The sequence below is a fragment of the Trichoderma camerunense genome (genome assembly GCF_050948025.1).
Source record: "Trichoderma camerunense strain CBS 138272 chromosome Unknown V8C40scaffold_13, whole genome shotgun sequence".
Classification (NCBI taxonomy): domain Eukaryota; kingdom Fungi; phylum Ascomycota; class Sordariomycetes; order Hypocreales; family Hypocreaceae; genus Trichoderma; species Trichoderma camerunense.
The window spans coordinates 358,116-375,717 of record NW_028145357.1 but is presented as its reverse complement, the minus strand read 5'-3'; the positions used below and the strand labels follow the sequence as shown (position 1 = coordinate 375,717).

Sequence of the window (17,602 nt, the reverse complement as noted above, 5' to 3'; positions counted from 1 at the left end):
ACCAGCTAAAAAGCCCAAAAAGCCAAAAATAATAACTCACAGACGGATCACCGGCAGAGGCGACAAGAATCAAATAGCTTCAACATGCCAATCCAATAGATCCATTGCCAATTCCGGATTTGTCTCCCTCCTCGGCGAACAATGACGTCGCGGCGCATCCTCGAAACATTGCCCCTCGGCCAATCATGACGGCGAAGTCGCCCATTTACGGGCACGAGGGGAGGGATTATACACGGAAAACCCTCAACGTCTGACAGGATTCTTAGGCAGCCAAGGCATTTTCTCACCTTTAATTTTTTTTTAATTCCCTCTTCTGATCAACTCTTATTTTTCTCTTTTCTCCGAGTGTGTGGGACGCTGCAGCTCTTTGGGGGGGTTCTTGGCACGGCATATGTCAGTGTCAGGAGGGTGATCGACGACGCTTGTCTGCAGGGGCCGCCTTCACAATGTGTGCTTGCTGCGAACTGGACGATTTACGGGGGGTGTTTGTCTTGTCAAAGATGGGGGGCGGTTTCGGATTGGCCGGTCATAAGTATCTACAGTATGCTGATGATTCTATGCGTGTGTAGGGCAAGCAGGGCGTTGTGTTCCCCCATGATCCATTATCGTCTCCACGATGACACTCACAGAAAAAACTCCCAATCCATCACATGGGAACACCCAAAACAAGGCAATACTGAGATACAGTGACGTCAGAACCCATCACTGGGCAGATTGACGTCTTACTTGCCCCAGCTGAATCTGGATTGGATCCCCCCAGTAATCCCAAAATGCCTTTCATCAAGCCCTTTTACCAGCAAAAAAAGGTTCCTTCACGAGCTTCTCATTGGCTATGTAAAGTCTTCCAGCTGTGCTTCGGCTCGTGCGGGATCTCGGAAAAGAGGCTTTAAGCCATGAAGCTTGAAACCACAAAGCTTCCCAATGATCACGGGCTGATACAATGACTTCATCTGTTTCACATGGTGCTGCTGTCGTTTCTATCGTCACCCTCCTCATGCTGCCGGCTTCGCATCTTGCTTGTCTTCTCAAAGAAAGTCAAAATAAAACAACTTCATCACGACAAGGAACCCCCGTCTCAGGTCTCGTGTCTCCGTAGGCCCACGCCGTTCTTACCCACCAGCTCCGTAGCCGCGTGGTGGTCCGTCGGATGGTCGCGGCGGCCCACAGAGCCGATTGCACACTACTCTCGCTGTTCCACAGTCGGTGCCAATTAATGAGTGTTGTGAGCAACTGCTTAGAACGCATTTTCTCCAGGATGATAAACATGGGCCCAGTTTCTATAACAATGGGCCTGAGAACGACCCATTGAACTTAAACGATGGTCCCTGGATTCAAAATCAACAACACATTTCTCTATATTGCCCGACACAATGCGAATTAACAGTTAAAAACTTCATCTTTTACTACGAATAGCTCCCGATTCCCTGAAAGATGCTGTTATAGATGATGGAGCTCGATTTTGCTCATAACGTCTCCCAGTCTCAAGACCACCATCTTTCGGATATGTCGATCGTTTACTCTAAAATCGCTGGAGAAACTCCACAGGGGAAACTGCATGAATCGCTATCTAGGTGCTGGTTCTATAACTTCTTTTCTTTATATGCCGGTCATATCTCAGCCGTCGGTACAACCACCCTCTTCACCGGCCTGCTTCGCACCTTCATCCTCTGCTCATATCCATATGCCAGTCCAATCAAAGTCTTCTCAGACCACTTGGCTCCCATAAAGGTCACTCCAAAAGGAATCCCCGGACCCGTTTCCACCAGGTCACCATCCTCGTGCACCGGCTCCGTCTCTGAGTGATGCCCCATCGGCACCGTAATCGCCGGGGCTCCAATCACGGCGGCCCACATCGAAGCCATGCTCGTTGGCATCACCACCGCGGTCAGTTGATGCTTGTCCAGGACCCCTGGGAGACCGCCCGGACCACCAAGTTTCTGGAGACGCTCGTAAGCCGGCTGGAACCTCGGATCGGTGTTGTCCCACCCCTGCTCAAAGATGATATCGTCCCAGATACCTGTGTCACGCTGCGGATATGTCTCTAATGGGTGTTTCTGCGTCTGCTCGCGTATGTCGGCGAGGGTGTGAATGTTGTTTGGATTCGAGGTCAGTTGAGCGAGGTAGGACGCAACGTTGGCGTAAAAGTCTGCCCTCATAATCACCTTTTCGGCGTCGCGGATGTCCTTTATCGCTGAGTCGAAGTCGGCTTCGATGATGGTTGCGCCGACGATCTCCAGGTAGATGAGCGTCTCTCTAAAGGCTTCGACTTCTGAGGCGAGATGCGCGTCTTTTTCTAGGCTTTGCTCGATGGCTTTCCAGGGGACGCCAATTCGGGCTCCTAGCAATGTGTCCCTGCATGCGGCGACGTAGTCTGGTATGCGAGGGATTCCGGCCGTGTAGTTGTCTTGAGGATCTTCTCCCACGATGGCCTGTAGCAGGTACGCTGCGTCTTTGACTGTTCTTGCCATGGGCCCGACGGTATCCTGATGCTCCGAGATTGGAATAACAAGAGCCCTGGATGTCAGTCCGACGGTAGGCTTGAATCCTACGATGCCGCTCCTCTGTGCCGGACAGACAATCGATCCATCCGTCTCACTTCCAAGGGCCGCCCACGCGAGGCCCAAATCAGCAGCTACTGCGCTTCCACTGGAACTTCCAGAGGGATTCTGCTTGGTGTGATACGGGGCGAGTGTCTGGCCTCCGTGAGATGACCAGCCGTTGATGCTGTAGTCGCGAGCGCGGTAGTTGGCCCACTGAGACATGTTGGTTTTACCCAGGATGACGGCCCCAGCTTCACGAAGCTTTTGCGCGACAAAGGCATCTCGAGGGACGGTGGCGCCGATGAGAAGCTGTGAGCCGGCTACTCAAACCATGAGAATCAGTTTAAATTACGTTGAAGGTATAGGTGGGAGGGCAAACCTGTCGTGTCCATCTTGTCATGTGTGGCAATGTTGTTCTTGATTAGGACTGGGATTCCATGGAGCGGACTATCATCTGTGAGCTCGAGTTTGGTAAACATGCAATTTTGGTGAATTTACCCTCGAATAGAGTCAGAGGCTCTCTCCTCGTCGAGGCTCCTGGCAATGTCAAGTGCATCGGGGTTTGTTTCGACGACGGCGTGAACTGCCTCGTTTACTTGCTCAATACGTGCGAGGTATGCCTTGTGGTGATGAGCGATAGGTCCTTTGATAAAATGAAATCGTATTAACCTACTTTTGTGAGCTCAAGACTGGTGAAGTGTCCGCCTTTCAGGCCCTCGGCAAGCTGGTCGAGCGTTGCATCAAGGAGGCTAGGTATCGGCCCCGGTGAGTTGCTGAGATGTAATCAGACTACTGCCTCTCCTAGAGATTCGGATACGTGACTTACACATGGCCGATTTCTAGTTGGAGGTCTCCCATTTTGCTTTGCTCAAGCAGGTGATTTAAGATGATAAAGTTTTCTCGTCGTGAATTTTGATCCTGCGAGTGACAGTGGCTTGGAGTTGAATGCGGGGCATGACAAAAGTGCCATTCATTGCCCACCAGCGGCTGACACGATGACTCCGCTGAGGGATTGAAGCTAGGAAAACTGAGCAGATGGTTGCTTGTGAGTAGGTTTAGAGCATCGGAAAATTCCATTTAATATAAAGAGTCTGAATGGTCTGTATGTTGAATACAGCCCTCCAAGTATTAAATCTTTGCTCCGTTATCGAGCAGCAGCTGTATCATCTCTTCTCCCTGCCCTATGGCAACTGCTGCCTGAAGTGCAGTTCCATAAATCTTCCCCCATAGCCTAACCTTGAATCCCTCCTCAAGTAGAATCTTCGGAATCTCCTCTCTTTTATCCTCTCTTTTATTAAAAGGTTTGTGCCATAAGTATGCAAGGCCTGTGAATCCTCGAGCATTGACATTTGCTCCGTTCTCAAGAAGCGTCCTCACAATGTTTCTGTGTCCCTTCATTACTGCTGCATGCAGTGCAGGACCAAAAAGTCCTCCCCAGGCATTAATTCCCGCTCCCTTATGAACCAGCGTTTCGATAATTTCGGCTTGGTCTTTATCTATTACAGCCGCTGCTGTCTGAAGTGGATTGCCGAGAAGCCCTCGAGCATGTATATTTGCTCCCTTTTCGAGAAAAAACTTCACAATATCTATGTGTCCGCCTGATGCTGCGAAGTGCAGCGGGCTGCCGAAAAGTCCTCGCATATGAATATTTGCTCCCTTCTCAAGAAACTTCTTCACAATCTCTATTTTCCCGCCTGATGCTGCGAATGCAAGCGGGCTGCCGAAAAGCCCTCGCGTATGAATGTTCGCTCCCTTCTCAAGAAACTTCTCCACAATGCTCATGTGTCCGCGTGATGCTGCGATTGCAAGCGGGCTGCCGAAAAGTCCTTCCCTATGAATATTTGCTCCGTTCTCAAGAAGTATTTCCACAAGATCTTGATGGTTATTAAAAGCTGCTAGGCAGAGAGGGGTGCCAGGTAAGCCCCTGACATCGACATTTGCTCCCTTTTCGAGTAGCATTTTCACGATGTTTATTTGTCCATTGACCGTTGCCACGCAGAGAGGGCTACCCCGTAACGCCCGGACATTGACCTTTGCTCCCTTATGAAGCACCATTCCTATGATGTCTGCATCACCACTTTTTGCTGCTTGGTGTAACACATCGCCATCGACAATTCTTTCCAAGATACCAAGTGTAGCTCCCCTGTCAATCAATACAGCTAGAATCCCTCTGTTGCCCTTTTTGAATGCCTTATATAGCGTTGTACGACCATAGAGACTTCCACGAGAATCAATTTTGGCTCCCTTGCTAAGTAGCGTTTTAACAGTCTCTTCGTTTTCAAATTCTATAGCCGTTTCTAGCGCAGTACCATAAGGTACATGTACTCCTTCAGCATTAATATCAGCTTCCCCATCAAGAAGACCCACTACCAGTTTAGAGAGTCCACCGGCTGCTAGGATTTGCAATAAGTTGAGAGGCTCGCTCGTTTGATCGTAATACACGAAATAGTGATGAAAACGTTCTACTCGCTTAAGAGCGGTGTCGTCCTTTAAAGTCCGTAGTAACTCGGTTTGGCCCTCTGATGTCGCTTCCTCGGCATGGTCAAACAGATAGTGAGAAGCGTATTCGAGGAAAGGAAACTTAGATTCTATTCCTTGAATATTTTGCAGTTCTAGCGGATCCATCATGACATATGTCATGCAGCAGCCCTTGAGGCGGTCATGACCCTTGGCAATGGGGTCTGGTATAAGCCCCGGGTCGAGTCTTTGTAGCCTGCTGTTACGAAGCAGAAAGTCGTTGACGGATCCGTGAATAAACTGTACTGTTTCCCTTTTGCCTCCGTGTTTCTCAGCGAACCCCTTATATAGTCTTCTTAGCCTGATTCTTTGACTTCGGATACCGTTGTGTGGTGTAAACTGATTGAATTCAGGTTCACTTTTGCAGATTTCAATGAGGCCCCTGGATGAACTGATGATGCGTCGTCGAATGATATCAGGTGTTATCTGCCAAGGGTTCCATATACCCAATGCTTGGCTATTGGTGCCGGCGATAATGGCAAAGTATATCTCCTCTGGCGTTAATCGTCGTTTTGCGAACAAGACGCACTGCAAAATCAAGATGGTCTCATCCTTGTCAGGATTATCCCTATCAAGCAGCATTGCAAACATTTCCTCCAATTCGTTGGGCATTTCGTCTAACACGTCTTTCATAGCCTCGACTCTGCCGTCTTCATATGCCTTATTCAATAACCTAATGACGAGCACAACCCACATAAAAATACCAGATGACTTTTTTCTGATCGCTTCTTCAATCTCTTCATCTTTTTTCGTCAAGTTGGAAGAGATATACTTGATGATGTCTTCATTATGCTTTTTTTCATTCTCCAAGACCAGTTCTTGATATTTTGCGCAGCGGATGGATGGGAAGTGACGGCTTGACAAACAAATATTGAGTGTAAGACCAGCATCTGTCGCATTGTCGCTTAGATCTCGGAGGAAATCCGCGACGTTTTGAACATCGCGATTACTGCATTCGTCCAACGCGTCTATGATCAAAAGGAGCGGCCTTGATTGGCACTTTGGTATCTCCGACAGTAAGAAGTTCTTGAGCTCTGGTTCACGCCATTCCCAATCCCCCAAGCTATGATCTTGTTGCTTTTTTCGAAATATTGAAAGAAGGCCATTATAATATGAAGGCTCATGCTCGAGAAGCTGAAATAGTAGTGAGCGTAGCATACCCAGAGGTGTCTGCTCAAGGTGAGCCCCCCGAGCGTTAAAGAAGTATGTCGCGATAGCATATTTTCCTTTAGTTTGGCAGTGTTGCAGTATATGCTTCATCAATGTCGACTTCCCGGTACCAGGGTTTCCTTTGATCCAAAGCAATCCATTGTCGCGTTCAGTATGCTCATGCCAATTCTGAAACACTGGCATCTGAAAAATCCACTCGCAGGTGCCTTGCTGTACCGGGGAGATATTCTGCAGGCGGGCGTCAAGATCGCGGAAGCCGAGAGAGCGCCGACAGTCTATGCAGTGTCAATGTCAAATCGCTTATGGAGATTGATCAACTGACCAGTCTTCTCTTTCTCTTCTAATTGAGCTTGCACTGCAGGGGACGGGGTGCTTTCGGGGGAGACAGCTGCGTTTTATTAGCTTGGATTATGAGAAGAAAAAGTTCCCAAACTCACTAGGATTTCTCCGGTTTCTGAAGAAGATGTTTAGAAATGCTTGTTGAATTCGGATGTTGTCCCCAAAACTAGATCCACTGATGTTCGCAGAGTGTGCTGGCGCACGTGTTGTGCCCATTCGGTGCCCTGCGTCGTCGTTCATTGTTCAAATACGTCGAGTAACAGGGTTGAAATTGATGATCAAAGATAAAATTTTCTGAATTTGCTGTAGGGGAGAGTATTGGGCTGTTGTTGGGCATTAAGGGTACATGTACTCATGTGTCCTGCAGCCTTGTTTACGCAGGCCAATCGCGCCGAATCCATTGCACGTGGTTACACTTAAAAGATTTTTTGGAAAGGCTGCCTAAATATAGAGCGCGGAGAACCGCAGCATGTCTTAATATCTAATGTCTATAATGGGCCGTCTTCAATCTCCTTTACCCACTCGTACACCCTTTTCGCAATTACCCAGCTTGTGTCTAGATTGCCACAAGTCAGCACCTCTCAGATCGAAAGTACAGCTCGACGGATAAGACTCACGCTCCTTGACGCAAAACGCATGTGGAATATCTCCCTCGTCAACTTGTATCTTTGTATGTCCCTTTTCACTCTTCCTCTTCTCGATAAACGCATCCCGGACATGGTTTGCAACCCAGTGGTCGTTTTTACCATAAAAGATAAAGAATTTTGGAATCTGCTGCTGAGGTGTCTCTGTGCCGTTCTCAGACTCTCCATTAGCAGGAATCTTGCCTTTACCGTGGTAGTAATTGTAACTGTTGATATCATCGTCTTCGGCCGTCGTCTCCCAGAGCTCTTCCTCCCACTTTTCCTCGCAAATGGTGCGCATCTCTGAGAGGCCTAGGTGAATTGCCTGCCAAACGCCACCTTGGCTCTTGAGCCACCGGGCTGTCACCTCTGCTGTCTGCGGCGTGAAACCCAAGACATTTTTGATGATCCACAAGACAAATGCATATGGAATACAATTGAGGATGAATTTTGCTAGATGCTGCGCGTTGTTCTCTAACCCGGGGATGCTCATTAGCAGACCAACATTCCTTCCTTTGGGTGAGTTGGCAATGTGAGTGAGAGTCGGAAACAACAGGAAGCCGTGTCGGAGGTTCAGATGCGGTGCTCGAGATGGATCTTGCATGTGCCGATGAAAGATTTCGACTGAAATGTACGCGCCTACCGAGTGGCCCATGAGGACGACAAAGTCATACGGCCGCGCTGCCTCTCCCTCTTGGCCCTCGGCGCCAGCTTCGTCGGGAATGACGGTCCTGGATGCAACATCGCGATACATGCCGTCAATCTGGCCGTCAAGATCCCATGGCTCGTTGCTGGCGCTGAACGGCTCATGATCATCATCACTGAAGCCCAACAAATTGCGCCCATATATGTCGTAGGCGGTGCCACCGGAGCCTTCGTCATCCGCATCGAGCATCCCGCGCAAGCAATCTAGGAAGACGGCATAGTAATTGACGAGGCCCGGGTTGCCGCAGATGAAGTAGATGAGGCCGTGTCTCTGGTAGGGACGGACGCCTCTTTGCCGTGGTTTGGCAAGGAGTGAGATGGCGGGCGCCATTTTGGCTGGTGGTTGTTGAAAATTATTATCAAGGCCTTTATATCCGCATGAGTCCTATTAGCGATTTGTAGATTGTGAATCACTGTGATTGACGATGATGAGAGTAAAGAGCGATTTGCATTGGCTGTACGATTGAAGTTGAGGCATTGGAATGAATGACGACGGCAGCTAACATTGATAACAGCCCGCAGTGGGTCAATGCCGAGGCTCCAAGCTTGTAAATGCATTGAATTGAATCCATCTCAATTACATGTAACTAGTATCCTCCATAAAGGTAGATGCAGCTGTCATTAAAGTCACCGTCGCTAGTCAAGAGTTAAATTTGTCGCAATTCCAAATACATGTCTTATCGACGGAATCACGCTCATGCATCACATGTGAACTCACCGAATCCTCCGAGGACAGGTTCCCGCTCTTTAGCAGGGCGCATTCACTGCCTGATCGATACATCCCAAGATTCCCATATATCTCGACTTGCTGCAATTCTTTTGCCTTTTTCTTGTCCCTATCTCTCTCAAAACTATTCTGAAGGGGCTCTTCAATTCTTTACGTCCATTTCTACCAGTGTCGTCAGTAACGGTGACATTTTGGGCAGAGCTTCCGAGGAGCTAACGGATGCAATATCATTTCGGATTTCTCGATGAAGAGAGAAAGTCGCATCTAATAATGGCGTTACACACTTCTATACGACCCTCTCTGGCAACTTGGGGGCGCTGAAACAGTCTGCCAAGACGCCAGACATCGAAGTCTCAGACAGCCGCATTAACGACGGTTGTCTGAGCTTATCACATCTGACGCATTTAAAGCTGAGATGAAGCATCATCAATTCATTCGAGAGCGGCTTGTGGCTGCGACTAAATTGATTGCTGTTTCGGACTGGGACCGAAACATCAGACTTTCAGGAGTATTTGGTCAAATGTTGGACTTCGTCCCTCCACGAGTTTAGCATTGCCATCTAGCAGCAACTTGATCCTTTGTCTCATAGAACAGCTCTTCGTCGAATCGCTATGCATTATGAGGCTTAATGAAACCTATCTGGATAGTTGGGGGAAGCTGATTCTCTTAAGAGTACTAGGGAGATATGGTCAACTTAGTAGGTAATTACCTAGTACCGTTTGATCTAAGAATCACATTACGGACCCTACTGAACGATATGCGTACTGAAGAAAAAAACAATCTTGAATCAGGCGAATCGGAATTCAGAGAAATATAGTCCGTCTAATAGCTATTCTACACAGGTTCGGCCGGTCTGGTCCCTAAATCCTTTCAGAATGTTCACCAACTCGGGCACTTGATCAACCATTGGTCCTGCCTCCCCAGCGTGCTCATTGCTCACCCCAGAACCTCCTTCAAGCAAGCAGTCTCCTGTTTTACCACTGGCTGGGCTAGTATCTACACTGGATAATTTGGTGCCCCTCCCGGAGTTTTTAGCGTTCTTTCTTGAAGGTATTATGATGTACAACGTCACAATAACAAGATGTGCGTCTCTAAGACTCTTCATCGCTTGGACTGCGGCGTTGTATGCAACCACGACTGAAACATTGGTCCCCCGTTCCTTTGCCATGTCTTGAACGAACGATCTAATGCTATTCTTTCCTAATCGAAGACTCTGGAGATATTCTTCGTGTTGATGATCCATATAAACTCGTACACGATCCAGGAATGAGCGTTTGCTGTCGTCTTCCTCAATGCCTAGGTACGCATCCAGAGTAGGAATCAAGGGACTTTGACCAGCAGTCGGACTGCTAACCTTTGTTAGCATCTGTTCCGAGCCTTCAACCTCCTCTTTACCCTCCCAAACCCATTTCCGACCCCACTTGTCGGCATCAGCCCCAACAAGCCATGGTCGAATGTCGTTGAAGAATATCCCAGGTCTAACCAGCTCTTTAGTAGTCAACAATATACCTTTCAGCTCTTCGATGACTTTAGTTGTTTGTGTGAGATGCGTTGTAATGCGACCAACGTCGATATCATTGCCAGCTTCGATCTCTTTGGTGGATAGTCCCAGTAGCCCAAGTGCTTCAGCCCCTTTGAGTTCCATTCGTAGACCGACGAGATACATTCCAGCTTCGTCGGGAGTTCCCGTTAATGTGAGCTGAGACTGAATATTATCACTCATTGGAACAGTGTCTTGACCGCGGGGATCCTTGAGAGACCAATTGTGAAGATCATGATCGGAATAAGTAAAGAAAGGCGCATGGTTCAGCTCTCGTGAGACACGAAGCAGAGGCACAGTAAGCGAACGAGGAATAGTAATGGACTCCGTTGGTAGAATAGTGTGTGCGTAAAATTGGACCATAAAGGTAAGAATAAGATGTGCTCTTCTGAGCTCTCTTTCACATCCTTTGATGTTGTCGAGCGACAAAACTGGCATCTGTAAGGTGGAATTAGAACAACACAACTCAATATAACAGCAGGTTTTCCTACCTTGTCGACCAACTTCCTCCATGCTAAAGCCTTTTCCTCCTCAGCGAATTTCTGTGGGCCATCCAACCCAACAAGTTGTTCGGCTGCCTTGAAACGTTGCGAAGTTGCGGCATCCAAGGTCGCCTCCCATGCCTCCCATTCAGCAGGGAGCCTTGGTAATGGCATTTGTGATGGCAGGAATCCCATTCGCCGATCCACTTGGAAATCTTGGGGAACAGCTGTGCTACCGTCGGCTGATTTGTATGGCGAGATTTGGGAAGACATTGTTCGAAACTCAGAACTTCAGATTGAGGATTTCTTCAGAATTGATTTGGTTTGAGAATAATTAAAAAACATTACAGACTCGTTTTCTGTTGTTTGAAATGGCTCAGACATATATATAAGTATTGAACAATTGGGTACATTCGACATGATGGAGCATTCATCATTGGTATACTCACAGAGTTAGGCTAGCGCTTATCACAACTGGTCACTGTATCATTGCAAAAAGCAATTGACTTCTTTGACTGACTGAAGAATTAAACTTCACAGATATACTAAGACGCTAGTACGATGATTTAAAGTAATGAAAGATCATTAGTGTCCGCTTACTGTAAGTTTGGGTCCGGAAAAGCAGAGAAACTATCCGAACTCAGGATTCTATCCGAAACTCGAGTCCCATTTCCTCCGGCATTTGCTTTAACGACATCGTCATTAAATCTTTCTTCACGGTCACTCATAAGAAAAGTTCATCATCGGTTTAGTCTTTCTGAGAGATATTGGTTTGCCCGAGTTTCTGTGTCTGCCGTTCTGCCAAAGCTTTGTAAGCCCTTTCTTCATGAAGTTGCCACGTGCAGGACTAAGAGTGTCACCCATATGCCATGTTACTGCTGTAGACTTGGGAGATTGCAAATTCTGTGGCAGTTTCCACTTGCAAGGTGTTCAGATAGCATGTACTGTATGCGGCAGATGTATTTGGCAAAAAAAGTTCTGAGTAGATGAATACAGTAAGGATGTTCATTTACGAAGTTTTCGACTGAACCGGAATATTTTGGGATCATCTGCAAAAAGATAATTCTCCGATACTGGGAATCGAACCCAGGGCTGCTCGGATCTTCAACTGAAGTTGAGAGCGAGCGATGTTAGCCACTACACCATATCGGATATCGAGATCAAGCGAATCCATGTCGCCTGACTCGTGGCATGGTCTCGACATGAAGTAGATGATAACTCCTTGCTTCTGATCGCGTGAATAATTTCTGGAGATCCCTGGGGCGGCGAGAATTCCTACCAGTGGTGAGTCACAGTTCAATTCAAACAACAAGGAATAATCGTCTACTATTTATAATGTGTGCGTATTTGCTTGTGTGACTCAATCTCGAGGCAGGTTGATTGACTTCATCTTATTAATCTGAACGAATGACAGTAGTTGAGGATGAATGCTCGCACGAATCATGTAGAAGAGGCTTTGGTACGCAATGTTTCCAGCTCATAGTATCTAAAAAAAGCCACACCAGTGAAATTTTATTGCTGAATATCTGCATTAAAACTCCTGTTTTCCGAGTCGTGACACAAAACCTTTCTTTTCTCCTTTGCTATATCCCTTCCAATCTATATCGTGGCTTAAACCTAGCCTGCTTGCCTGCCTCTGGTGAACTATTACTCCGGCTCGGGACTTTCGATCTTGATTGCGATATCCTGAGCCTTCTTTCTGAGATACTCAATTTCGCTCTCGATATCCTCCTGCTGTAGCGAGAGCATTGGGATGAGGCGGTTAAATGGATGCACATACTTCAGCATCTTCGGTATGTCAGATGTCTTCAGGCGCATCTTTTGTATATCGATTAGAAGCTTGGTTATTTTGAAGACGTCTCCGTCTATTCCTTTCAAGATATCTTCAACACGAAGACTTCCATCTTCAACCTCCTGGCCAAAAATCCGACAAACAGTGTGCGGCAACCAATCCTCCAAGTTGCTATGCTTCCAAGAAATTTCCTCTAGCAAGCCCAGGAGTCTTTTTTGATCGCGCTCAGCTGTTTCCAGGCCCGCAGTCAGGATTTCGAGGACCTTATGTACTGAAAGTGGTCTCTTAAAAGGAAGACGACTGATTTGGATTAATGCATTTTCCCAAGCGCAATGCTTTCGGGATGCTTCGAGCAAATCGATCAAGAATCCGCGTTCCAATGTTCCCAAATATGGGTTTTCTGGATCGTCCTCTACCACATATATGAACCCAAAATTGTCGACGCAAGCCCGATGGCTTTCAGCCCAAGACGCGTGCTCCGCCATCCCACGAGCCACCTCTTTTTGCTGCTGAGCAAGTCTTTGAAAGTGGCCTCGCTTCAAACCCACAGCGGAAGTCATGTTTTCAGCGAGAAGAATATCTATATCCACGGATGACAAGGCTAAGACATAACGACTCATTGCGAGTAGAAATGAATTGTCGCCGGAATCATTTGGAACTAGCCCTTCGAGTCTGGGCTGCACAATGGAGATAGGCTTGCCGAACCAGTCCCTTTCCTCCTTAGCGATATAGGGATACGTCAGGTCGATAACTTCGTTTTTGCGGGAACGTTCATCCGCACGAGCCCTCGATCGGCTCATGGTGTCGTGAGGCTGCATACGTGGCATCGGATTATGATCATCTGCCACCTAACGTTAGAGTGGACAATTCCTTCTTGTTGAAGAGAACTCACTAGTCGATGGTCTTAGGGAAAATCTCCCATGAAGGCAGTCTGTGATAGCGATCGAAAGGGAGCCCAAAGGCAAGGTGAGCAGAGAAGGCTTTGTTCTGCGGTGATGCGGGAAAAGTCGATGGAGATGAACGTGGAGGGAAAAGAAAGAGAAAGGAATTGAGAGAGAGAGAAAAAAGGAAAGGCAAAAGAAGAAGTAGAATAAGGTGGAAGCTGGCAGAATAGAAGCAGCTGCAAGAATTTTAGACAGCTGTTTGGCAGCTGATGGGTTTCGTGCCATGCGAGGCAGAGAGGCGTGAACATTCAGCAGACGCAGGGATGGGCATTGAAGGCTATTGATCCTGTACTCACGATAATATTGTCAGATGAGAAAGGATATAAGCTAGGCTACGAGAACACAACAAGGGATTATACATCAGCCGTTTTTGAAGGCGTACATCATTTGCCACATACTTCCCATTTTCATCAGCCCGTAGCAGTTGAAACTATTAGTGCCATTGCTTGATGGCAAAATATGACAATTTAGATATCTATATAGAAGATCACTCACTACATGCTTCATCTTGCGTAAATGCTCGAGTATAATTGGCCAAACAATTCATAATATTCAGTCATGCTCGGATATCCACAATGTCGCCAAACAATAAAGATACATACAAGTTCAATAGCTGCTAAACCAACTGATGCGCTTCATCTTCATCATGATACAGTAAACTTCTTCCTGACTTCAACAAGACCAACCGCCGTCTTGCTGATGACTGCCCACTTGGGCATGTACTGGTATAGCTCACGCAGCACTGGTATCGTCTTGTCGTCATTCATATCGCTATAGGCACACTTCACGGTTACCTCCAAATCATCATCGCCCAGCAGGACACGGCCGTCGTCGGTCACAAGCTGCAGCGTAAGATCCCACGGCCCCTCCCATTCTCGTCGGAAGAGGGTAATGGTTCGTAATCCATCGCGCGGAATTGTACCAAATCGGCGGTCTGCAGGGGCCGCATCCTTGACTGCAAATCCAAACACCGGCTGAGAGAGGCTCAAAATGCACATCTTGGTATCCAAAGCATCTACCTTGAAATGTGCAGTCTTGCCGTCAAGTGATTTTGAGCTCGTCGCAGTGATCAAGTCTTTCAGCTCTGTGCCATTCGCAAGATAGGGTGGGAGAGATGACGCATCATACTCGCAGGCAGTAAGACCTGAACGTGTCGATGCTTTGCATTGAACCTCTTGGCCGGTAGCAGATGGGATAGTGGAGACGACTGAGTGAACGTATTCATGGATGCCCGACAGAGAAGCCACGTTTGTTCCAGCATCCACGTCGATGACTTCTTGAAAGTACAATTTGTATCGAGCGTTATTGGAAAATGGGAAAGCGGCAAGATTGTAGATGAATGTGGCGACGAAGACGACAAAGAGAAATAGCGGCACGTGGTGAGTGATGCGGTGCATGAATGGTGTCAGAGGGAGCAGGAGCAAAATTGCCATGATCCCGACTCCCATGATGGGAGGCAAGAGACTACCACCATCGGCACCATTCATGGCCATTGCGGAAGTCTGCACCAATCCCAGGTTGCCCACCAGAATAACATGGATAGGGGCGAGGAGGAGGAACTGAATTATCCAAGTCCAAGTTGGCAGTCGTCCAGACCATGACTGTTCGTGTTCGTAGGGAGGGTAACTCTGTAGAGGCGAGGGAGCAGGTTGATCATATGTCTGAGCCGAACGTCGGTAGGTGCTGGCAAATGTCGGTTGGTCGCTCGATCCATAACCTTGTTCTCCAGCTCTCAGTGGTGTCGTCTCTGTAGCACTCTCTGCTGCTGCATACCCTTGGTCATCTTGATCGTCTTCGTTTCCGGTAATGGTGTTATCAGAGCTGGTAATTCTGGTGTGTTCCGGAGCCGCGTCGTCTTGATACTGGTTGGCGAATTCTTGCTTTCCTGGAAGTGCGAACTGCTCAACCAGCGAAATGAAGAGCGAGACAAAAATGGCCGTGTGGAAGAATGCTGTAAAGTAGATGCCACCGATGTGCATGCGATCCTCAGCCAGGGCGGCAATGACTTGAACAATCCAAGAGAGGATAAACAGCCAAATGAGGGCAAACCCACGATGGAGAGCAGTTGGTCTAACAAAGTTGGCGCCTCTCATGATGAGCCAGAAGCTGCAGTAAAATAGAGACAATAGTTGAGCCCAGCTAGTATTTGTCAGTCAATAACAACCACGATAAATGTACACCAGGGGGGAAACTCACACCGCATATCCGCTGCTGTAGATGATGAGTGGGTTGACTTTAGCAACGAGGAGCACAGCGCCAATTGTCAAACCAACGGCGAAGATGAGAGCCAAGGGATATCGGAAGAAGCCACGCCATCCGCTGAGAGCAATAGGGTCGTCATGTATCTCGGAGTGCTCCAACTGAATGTCCTTTGCCCAAAAGTAATATTTATCCGAACGAATGAGCAAAAACGTGGCAACGGCAAGGACCAGTGGCGTCACGATGAGCAGCGTCAGCGACCACGCAAACAACCCTCTAAGCGGGAACGCTGACCATCCACTGCCATACCAATCAAAATAGACACCCTCGGTGGGCTTGCCAGTCTGAGCCAAGTTTTTATCACCGTCCGGGCGATCGCCGCTGAAGACTGTCCCAGTAACCTCAGAGAATCTCTCTGTGGAGGCCAGAGCAGCAGACAGCATGTGCCAAATGCTGCGAACAGAAGTGTGACGAGCATCGTCATCTTCAGTGTGATAGCGTGAGCGAGGATGATAAAAGGCAATGTCCATGCCTCGCTGTCCAAAGTTGGGCGCGAATACTTCAAAATCCGTCCCGCTCTTGATGACTCCTCGTTCAAACGCGTTTGCCGCAACAACAGATCCAAAGGGATGAGGACTCTTGGAGTAGACCTCGGCAGCTTCAAGATCCGTGGTTCTGAAAAGCATAGCACGGCCTCCGGCTCCAGCTCCCTCCAAGTTGACAAAGGTGTGGCAAAACTTGAGAAGTGGGCTGTAGCCAAATGCACGAGCTCCCAATAGACCGTCTTCCTCCGCGTTGTTGAAGAGAAGCACAACGCCATGCTTCGGCTGGTGTCCCTCTGTGGTGAAGTAGCTCAGTAACTGTAGCATGCTTACGCAGGACACGCCGTCGTCAGTGGCGCCGTATCCGGTTGACACACTGCAAAAGTAAGCATATTGATGATTCATTATCAATTGAGTAAGGGGAGATCGGCATATGGACTTACGAGTCGAAATGGCAGTTGACGAGGACACCGCCGGACTGGCTGTACTTTGCAGCACCAACCTGAGAGGACCACCAATCGCCCTCGGGGTCCTCTTTGCCGTGAATATAGACGTAAAAATTATCACCCTCGAAATAGTAGCCTTGCCATGTCTTTGATCCGCCCTTGGTGCTTTGTAACAGCGAGTCGACGGTCCAAGTCACGTTCGAAATGCGGTCATCGAAGATTGTGGCACCCGGCGCTCGATTGGCTCTCGGCGCGTCAAGGGTATCTCTAACAGCAGATTGTTCGAACCTATCATACCTGTCAGTAATTTGAAGAAAACGACTCCTAGGTATCCTCGGTAGACCAACTTGTCGTCCCAGATCACTCCTCCAGATGTCTCTGTCTTGTAAGGAACGCCATTCCGATCCAAGATGTTTTGAGAGCGCTTAATCAAGTATTCGCGGACTTCGGCATTTGCTCGACTGTTGTACGGATGATACTGTTTCGTGATGGTTTGTAGATCGAACCACGCTTCGCTCAGGTTCAACCCTCGCTTGAGAGAATGGGCGGATGGAACAGGCGGTACCACTTCGTGGACGTAAATCAGCGGTATGGTGACGGCAAGGTAGATGACCGTCGTCCAGAAGGTCACGGGCCCCGGACTGAAGCTGAACGGATTGAGGAATTTCATGGCGATTTTGCGATCGAGAGATGACAATGGTGTAACCCGGAGAGCAGCGCCCCGATCATGGGACGATGCAAGACGAGCGCGAGGAGCTGCGGCTCGGCGAGCGGATGAGGTCTAGCGGCGCAAGCGATGGAATTGGACAATGTCAGAGTTGTTGTTGAACGGCGTAGAGGTTAAGAATAATGGGAATTAGGTCGCATGCGTCATCCCTTGGCCAGCGCCTCTCGAGACGCTCAGCGTTGGAAATGGGAGAACAAAGGAGGAAGAAAAAGAAAAAGGCTGGCTGGCTGGTGAAGCACAAAGATGCAGGTTAGAGTACAAGATCAATGCATCATGAGGAATGTGATAAAGCAAGGTACCGTCCATAGT

General features: G+C 48.2%; 6 protein-coding genes and 1 non-coding gene across 7 annotated transcripts; all 7 read right to left on the bottom strand.

Annotated features, from left to right (window-relative positions):
• Nucleotides 1–1,361: 1,361 nt before the first annotated feature.
• V8C40DRAFT_250173 (amidase signature enzyme) lies at nucleotides 1,362–3,531 on the bottom strand. The gene is made up of 5 exons (XM_083216906.1): nucleotides 3,367–3,531; nucleotides 3,214–3,313; nucleotides 3,039–3,160; nucleotides 2,920–2,987; nucleotides 1,362–2,860 (listed from the first exon to the last, which is right to left on the bottom strand). Exons 1-5 carry the CDS (start codon nucleotides 3,396–3,398, stop codon nucleotides 1,608–1,610), a joined length of 1,575 nt encoding a protein of 524 aa, XP_083071161.1. The 5' UTR covers nucleotides 3,399–3,531; the 3' UTR covers nucleotides 1,362–1,607.
• V8C40DRAFT_52666 (ankyrin repeat domain-containing protein) lies at nucleotides 3,353–6,912 on the bottom strand. Its single transcript, XM_083223081.1, has 3 exons — nucleotides 6,665–6,912; nucleotides 6,550–6,615; nucleotides 3,353–6,502 (listed from the first exon to the last, which is right to left on the bottom strand). The coding sequence occupies exons 1-3, from the start codon at nucleotides 6,804–6,806 to the stop codon at nucleotides 3,669–3,671; spliced, it is 3,042 nt and encodes a 1,013-aa protein (XP_083071160.1). The 5' UTR covers nucleotides 6,807–6,912; the 3' UTR covers nucleotides 3,353–3,668.
• Nucleotides 6,527–8,442, bottom strand: V8C40DRAFT_52674 (bifunctional triacylglycerol lipase/ester hydrolase). Its single transcript, XM_083223082.1, has 3 exons — nucleotides 7,184–8,442; nucleotides 6,665–7,122; nucleotides 6,527–6,615 (listed from the first exon to the last, which is right to left on the bottom strand). Exons 1-2 carry the CDS (start codon nucleotides 8,223–8,225, stop codon nucleotides 7,055–7,057), a joined length of 1,110 nt encoding a protein of 369 aa, XP_083071159.1. The 5' UTR covers nucleotides 8,226–8,442; the 3' UTR covers nucleotides 6,527–6,615; nucleotides 6,665–7,054.
• A 718-nt stretch (nucleotides 8,443–9,160) lies between these two features.
• V8C40DRAFT_280677 (Indoleamine 2,3-dioxygenase) lies at nucleotides 9,161–10,916 on the bottom strand (the record flags this gene model as incomplete). Its single annotated transcript, XM_083221435.1, has 2 exons — nucleotides 9,161–10,599; nucleotides 10,653–10,916. The coding sequence occupies 2 exons, from the start codon at nucleotides 10,914–10,916 to the stop codon at nucleotides 9,451–9,453; spliced, it is 1,413 nt and encodes a 470-aa protein (XP_083071158.1). The 3' UTR covers nucleotides 9,161–9,450.
• Nucleotides 10,917–11,708: 792 nt separating this feature from the next.
• V8C40DRAFT_t146 lies at nucleotides 11,709–11,795 on the bottom strand. The gene has a single exon. It is a non-coding gene; the product is annotated as a tRNA-Glu (tRNA).
• Nucleotides 11,796–12,290: 495 nt separating this feature from the next.
• V8C40DRAFT_267710 (uncharacterized protein) lies at nucleotides 12,291–13,235 on the bottom strand (the record flags this gene model as incomplete). Its single annotated transcript, XM_083219878.1, has 1 exon — nucleotides 12,291–13,235. One exon carries the CDS (start codon nucleotides 13,233–13,235, stop codon nucleotides 12,291–12,293), a length of 945 nt encoding a protein of 314 aa, XP_083071157.1.
• A 575-nt stretch (nucleotides 13,236–13,810) lies between these two features.
• Nucleotides 13,811–17,540, bottom strand: V8C40DRAFT_250167 (M28 family metallopeptidase). The gene is made up of 4 exons (XM_083216905.1): nucleotides 16,914–17,540; nucleotides 16,564–16,854; nucleotides 15,576–16,496; nucleotides 13,811–15,518 (listed from the first exon to the last, which is right to left on the bottom strand). Exons 1-4 carry the CDS (start codon nucleotides 17,234–17,236, stop codon nucleotides 14,024–14,026), a joined length of 3,030 nt encoding a protein of 1,009 aa, XP_083071156.1. The 5' UTR covers nucleotides 17,237–17,540; the 3' UTR covers nucleotides 13,811–14,023.
• Nucleotides 17,541–17,602: the final 62 nt, after the last annotated feature.